We start from the raw sequence: 7,246 nt of genomic DNA on the forward strand, positions 1-7,246 counted from the left end.
CAGGAGAACTTGTAGCTTATTGATCTAAATTGTTGCTCATTCTGAGCTTAGGAGTCCAGTGGGCGGTTCTACTCACACACGCCTATGAAGATAGCTGCCAATCACTATCAGGACCGCCCACTGGACTCCTAAGTCCAGAATAAGCAAAGATTCAGATTAATACATTACAGGTTATACTGAATACTGCCCCTTTAAGGGAAAACACGCTCTCCAGATCCCATCAAGAACATCCTGAGAGTAGACAGAAGGTCCGCCCAGAGATTTATTAAGTGGTTCTGTGAAGTTACGGAAACGAAAGGCCAAATTCCAAAAATAATACCATGAAAAAATTAATTTTATTCAGATTCCAGATGTCGGAGTCAAAATCCATGACATGACCCCGCAAGCTTGTATGTGAAGAGAATGCGTACGGTAATAACATGTACTGGGTTTATATATTCCTTTTATATGATAATATGAAAGCAAAATTATTTACAGTAAACATTGGGTGGAAAAAAAAATATCCCCTTTGGATACCTGGAAACCATCAACAAGCAGGCTGTCACTTGGAGTACTTTTTTATGAGTTTATTGCTATTCTATTGATGGCTTGTATGAATACTCGGGGCAGTTCATCTTAATACCACATAGTCAGTGCTTGTTCCCTTATGTTATGAATATCTAATGTAGCAGAATGGCAGATCAGTCAACAGCAGCTTGCTGACACTTTCTAGGTGTTTCTGCACTGCATAGTGCTATAAACTGAAAATAAAATGAAAACAGCTTAAAGTTAATGAAGAAGATTCAATACAAAAATGCTTAGTGTCACCTTTACTGCCCGTGTAATCCAAAGTCAGTTAATTTTTGGTCAATTATCAAAAAAAATAAAAAGGAAACTGTCAGTATGTCCTTTTTGGTTTGTACACAGGGCACAATGTCTTCTGTGCAGTCTCTCAAGGGTCACAACTATGATTGTTTTTGCCATAATAGTTGCCACAATCTGTGGCCGACTGGAACTTCCCTTGTCCCTGGGGTGGTGACCACCCTAAGCAACATATTCAGCTAGTTGTCCTTCATAAAGATAGACATAATTTGTTCTGTCAAGAGATTTAGACAGGGGTCATCACAATGATCTATCAAGTACATGGGGTGGGTCCCAATACAAATCAAAGGTGAAGATGAAGAAGGCTAACATGGAGTAGACTTATCTTCTTGTCTCTCGTTGGAATTTTTGGGAGGGTCGTCACCTTCATGGACTTTTTTGCAACAAAAAATTCTGTTGTACCAGTGTTTAAAGCCTCTAGATAGAAATCCATAGACGAAGGGATAAACACAACTTTTCAGATAAGGTACGATGCTGATGGCGTAGTAACTTCCATCACTAAACTGCCCATCGGAGGTGAGTCCTGACATGATTTCGAGAACATGAGTTGGAAGCCAGAAGATGATGAAGATCAGAGAGAGGACCATGATCATCACCATATCTTCCTTGACGATGGTCACTGTGGAATCCATGGTTTGGTCTTGCCTTTGAACCCGACGTTGGGTAAGAATGAGAAAGACAGTGATCAATATCAGTGGAGCTAAAAATGCAAGGGCAAACCTGTAAGATGTGAAGATGATGTTCCAAATGCTATCTGGCCAATGGATCATGCAGTTGGAGTACTCATCCACATTAGCATAGATAAAGAAGGGGATGGCCAGCAGAAGACTTGTTATCCATATTCCTAGACTGGTCAATGCAGCAACTTTAATGCAGAGCTTTTTTGAGAGAGCTGGGAAGTACATCTGCAAGAAGACACTGATGGACATGATGGCCAAAAAGTAGACATTGGAAAAAGTAGTTAGAGCTGTGAGAATCCAGTAGAGTATGCACAGGAAGGTTCCCAAGGGACTCATAAGTTCAATGACAAGAATCAGCAAGCATAACATGTAGAGCAAGTCTCCAAGTGCCAGGCAGAAGACGAAGACATTCATGGTCCTCCACATCTTCTTGGACCACAAAATGATAGAGAGGACCAAAACATTGCCGAGGAGGCCCACCAAACACACTATTATGAAAGGGATGAGGGCTATAGTACTGACATTAGGAGAATAAAAGTCATATGTTGAATTTATCAAGAAAGTTAAGTTGTCAGAGATGAAACTAAAGTTGAAAAGAGCATCCATATCTTCCTCCATTTTGTTTCAAAGAATTTCACGATTTTCTAAAAAAAGAAAAAGAAAATCAAACATCAAAACATCAATATAGGTATAATTAATACTTACAGGATCTCCAGGAGGACCTGTCTTGAGTTTGTGCTCAACAGGGGAGGTCAACGCCTAAAGTATTGTTGCAAAATATTACACCTTGCTTATGGAGGAGGTAGGATGGTTGTCAGCTAAGGCCCACTGTTGTCTTAAAAAAAAATGTATTTTTTCATGAAGACAACCCCTGTCTGTATGGCCTACTAAGCTTATATGGACTTAGAGGTGGTCCAACATTTGGGACTCCCGTCTATGAGGTAGTATGGAGTGCTGCTCTTCTAGTGGACTCAAGTCATCCATTTATTATATGGGGGTATATGTAAAGAAAGAGGAAGACTGGTTGTGACTTTTCTATGGAAAATCACCCGTGTGAAGGGGTTGTTTCTGCTGAAAGAGGTTGCCTGGTAAGAAAAATCTGACCATATACTTGAAGAGCTGTGGGCTGTGAGCTATTCCTCCTGACCCACCATGTTCTGAATGGGCTAAGGGAAGTAAACTTTTCACATACTTCTCTGGCAGTGTCTTATCTCCCTGAGAACCAAAGGATCAGACATGTTGAAATCCATCTGGTTCATACTTATTTTCCCCAACATCTGCCATTGGGAGAGAGCTGTGTGGTCTTTATACATACACATTTAATAGTGAGCTAGTCCCACCAAGATCAGCGGGTTCAGTTGATGGGGGTCTTATGTGGTTTGTATCCACACCCTCCTTCTTTTTTGTGTAGTTTTAATAGGGAAATTATATTGTCAGTCGAGCTGAAGAATTAACTGTACAGCTCTGCAGAATATTTGGAGAATCACATGGACTAATGAAGGAACAGAACCGAGGCTGATAAATCAGGAGTAAAAAAAATTAACTGCAATACTAATTACCTGATATATGTTACAATCTGACCCCAAAAAATGAAAATTTTTCCAAGAGAGTTTTTTTAAGGAGTACCAACTCTATTAAACCAGGCATACTGCCTGGTAGGGTTGATCCTACTGATTAAATTGATACCTGTCTTGTGAAAATCGGCTGCAGCGTTCCCGAATAAATAAGACTTTTCTTCTATAGGCAAAAGAGACCTCAGTACATCAAGGGGCGTGGCCTATCCACTCAGTCCTCCTCAGCTTTCCAGTGCTGGCCACGCCCCTCTGAGCCCTGAAGCACTCATTCTCATAAAGAATAAAAGTCGTTTTTCTCGGGAAAGGCACAACCAATTTTCACAAGACAGGTATCATTTTAATCAGATGGATCAACTCTACCAGGTTCAGTAGGGTTGATTGTACTGACAGGTGCTCTTTAAACACCCTTACTGCACTGTTATGGTGTATTTTACTATTGGTAACTATAGAAAGTTTGCCCTCAGACATGAATCCCATAAGAAATTTTTTGACAAATATGGCCCATATAAAGCTGTCTTGAGCAGTCTCTTGTTAGGCCAAGAGGAGTCATTCTATCTCCTATAGATGTCCTAGGGGGTCTGTCTCAGCAAAGCATTGGGATAGTTATAGCCATGGAGGTCATACTCCAGGATGTAAAATAAAAAAGGTCAGACTGAGATAAGCGGCACCTGCAGGTCTCAATGACACTAGGCACACAGGTCCAAGGCGAGGCAACAGATCAGAACAATGACATTCCTGATAACGTCTGAGGACTATTGAGCTGTTTATGTTTCAGTTTGTTCTCGACTTAACCAGACTGTTTGATCAATACCGATGGAGAGAATACGATCGCCCCCCCTCCCAGCCCACATGACCAGGAGACAACAAAAACATTCTGATTGCAGTCAAGCAAACTAGGCACGTGCCCGTCTCAGCCATCCAGAGGCCCCATAAGGGCTGCAACAGTGAAGTCAATTTTGCAAAGATCTCATCAAAACCTCATAAATCCAGCTTACCAAAAATTTTTCACAAAAGTTCAAAAAATTCCACCACAAAAATGTTTGCAGCCTTCTTTTGTTCCCTCTCCCCCCAGAAGATACTGTATATCTACAGGCTAGGACAATGCCAGAGGATCCCATAACCCTGGATTTTGAACGTAATCAGATAGATGTCCTGATCAACAGTCAAAAGGGATACTTTCTGAGCCTTCCATTTCCAGATGTTGGAACGTTGATGGATTGGATGTGATAGTCAATCCATTTAAGTTTTAAAGCAGCCCTAACCTTTAAGAAATAATTACAGATTGACGTACTTTGATGGGAAAGGATGCTATTGACTATCTCTTTAAGATTTGAAGGGGCCAGATACTTTTAGGAAATAATTACACATTGAGGAACTTTGATGAGATGGATGCTATGGACAATCCCTTTAAGATTAAAAGGCGTCCTGTTCTTTAGGAAATAATTAGAGATGGAGATACTTTGATGGGATGGATGCTAAGGACTATCTCTTTAAGATTTAAAGGGGCTAGATACTTTTAGGAAATAATTACAGATTGAGGAACTTTGATGGAATGGATGTTGAGGACAATCCCTTTAAGATTTAAAGGGGCCAGATACTTTTAGGAAATAATTACACATTGAGGAACTTTGATGGGATGGATGTTATGGACAATTCCTTTAAGATTTAAAGGGGTCCTATACTTTAGGAAATTATTACAGATTGAGGAACTTTGATGAGATGGATGTTATGAACTATCCCTTTAAAATTTAAAGAGGCCATACACTTTTAGGAAATAATTACAGATTAAGGAACTTTGATGGGATGGATGCATTGGACTATCTCTCTAAGGCCCTATTCTTAAGGAAATGATTACAGATTGAGGTACTTTGGTGGGATGGACACTATGGACAATCCCTTTAAGATTTAAAGAGGCCATACACTTTTAGGAAATAACTCCATGTAAAATATTTCATGCTGAGATTTACTTCTTGCCAATAGTATTGTATGGTATTTATGGAGGACCCCACCCATTTATATAAACCTAATTGGGGGGGCATATTGACATCATAGATTAGATCCCCACTCAGGTCCCACCTCTATTAGATACTATAAGAGCGGTTCTTTGGCCAGCATATAATACCATATTCCGTCTATAGTGGGCGACATGTATGGTCAGTTGCATCTTCTCTGAAGAGCTGATCACTGGGTTTGCGAACCCTAGACCTGTAGCGAAGAACCGATTGCGGGGCTAGCTTTAATGTACAAACCCTGCCCAAGAACCCCACCCATAACGGTAAAATTGTAATAAAATGGGAGGGGCTTAGAAAAGGCATTTAATGCGCCAAACTTATTACTTCTGTACGCCATTATTGCTGTACATGTGCGTTAGCCATCAGAGTATGTAAAGAAGAGAAATGTCTCTAACACGCCAGTCGTGTTCTGTCATCTCTATCCTACTGTGTGCGTCACTTTAAGAAATTTGCACCATTTTTGACGACTCCTATGGCACTACTGATAAATCTACTCTGGTCTGTCGTGCGGCTGAGACATTTTCTCACGCCAAAATGACATCTAAAACATGAAAACCTCAGTAGAGGCTCTTTCGTGCCTCCCATTTTTAACCCTACGTCATTTTGAGACACCTAACCCGCAGAAGAAATGTATGTAGAAACGGCTGAGGGACAAAATCCTTGAGACATTTTTCCCCAGCTGTTGCATGACCGAGACATTTTCTCTATTAGAAACTTACGCCCTTCATGAAGTTTCATTCATACCTTATATTCTTTATACAGAGACATTTTCTCAACGTGAGACATTTCTCAACCCCTCCAAAATCTAGAAGAAACTTACGTCTGTCACTCACCATTTTCTCACCATGAGACCTTTTACATCAGATGTCAGGGGCCTGAGACATTTCCTCAAACCCTTCATAAATGGTGCAAATGCCCGACCCCACTAAATTCTAAATATAAAAATATACTAAAAAAACAAAAAAAAGTCATATGAACTCTTTGCAAAAATAATTGCACCCCTTTCAGTGTAGAAAATCATTCAAAACCACAATCTGACTCGAAACAGAAGTGAAATGTCAAAAAAATAAATAAATTGATGGACGAGCAGCGGTGGGGGCGGCAGGTGAGGATGGGGCGACTTACCTGACCTGACGGATAGGGTGTCCAGGTACCGGCGGTCAGCACAGGATGAGTGCAGTAGGATTTTTGGCTGTGGGCTCGTCTGACTCCGCTGCTTTAATGCTCAGGGAATTTCCTCGTCTCCATTCATATTTTTGGAATGATTCCTGGTAACACACATCCCACCCCATACTGTGTGTGCCCCTCCTCAGCTAGAAGTGCTCAGGGGGCTGGGAGGGGTCCAGGGAGGGGAAAGGAGACATTTTCATTGGTCGGGTGTGTTATCAGGGTCTGAATTTGTCACCCCCCCTCCCTGTACGAGCAGAGCTATTAACCCTAGCAGTGGGACATGCACGGCTTGTATCAGGGAGACTGACATATTATCATCACAGCTTTTTCATTTTTTTACATTTCTAACCTCAATTTATATTTCACACTTTTAATTTTTAGTTTTTATCTGCACCGTATATATTACTAGAAAAAGTTGCCGGCACTGCCCGAGTCTGAAGTGTTGGTCAGTTTCTGTGTTTATTGGTGCCCAGGAGGCCAGTCCATGCCCTCATTTTTTGAATTTTTTTTTACAGGGAGATCATAAGTCGCTCTATAAACCCCAGCAGTTACACACTATTTATTTTTAACTTTACCCAAAAACAGTGTCCTCCACAGTGTCCTGTCCCCCTACCAGTGACCTCCACAGCCCCCTGCTTCTTTAACAGTGACCCCCACAATGCCCCTCCCCTTTAACAGTAACCTCCACTGCACTCTGCCCTTTTAACAGTGTCCTCCACAATGCCCCTCCCCTTTAACAGTGACCTACACAATGCCCCTCCCCTTTAACAATGACCTCCATTGAGCACCACCCCCTTAACAGTGATCTTCACAGTACCCCGCTCCCTAAACTGTGACCTCTACAGCACCCCACCCCCTTAACAGTGACCTCTACATTACCCCGCTCCCTTCACAGCTCCCTGCTCCCTTAACAGTGACCTCCACAGCACCCCGCTCCCTTCACAGTGAC

The 7,246-nt window shown here is 41.6% G+C and overlaps 1 protein-coding gene across 1 annotated transcript; it reads right to left on the minus strand.

Moving 5' to 3' along the window:
* Positions 1-322: 322 nt before the first annotated feature.
* LOC122945100 (somatostatin receptor type 5-like) lies at positions 323-6,401 on the minus strand. The gene is made up of 2 exons (XM_044303966.1): positions 6,253-6,401; positions 323-2,185 (listed from the first exon to the last, which is right to left on the minus strand). Exon 2 carries the CDS (start codon positions 2,157-2,159, stop codon positions 1,167-1,169), a length of 993 nt encoding a protein of 330 aa, XP_044159901.1. The 5' UTR covers positions 2,160-2,185; positions 6,253-6,401; the 3' UTR covers positions 323-1,166.
* Positions 6,402-7,246: the final 845 nt, after the last annotated feature.

This window comes from Bufo gargarizans, chromosome 8 (assembly GCF_014858855.1).
Source record: "Bufo gargarizans isolate SCDJY-AF-19 chromosome 8, ASM1485885v1, whole genome shotgun sequence".
Taxonomy (NCBI): domain Eukaryota; kingdom Metazoa; phylum Chordata; class Amphibia; order Anura; family Bufonidae; genus Bufo; species Bufo gargarizans.

Excerpts from the sequence above, each read along its gene's own strand:
- LOC122945100 (XM_044303966.1), bottom strand. The coding sequence starts at position 2,159 with ATGGAGGAAGATATGGATGCTCTTTTCAACTTTAGTTTCATCTCTGAC.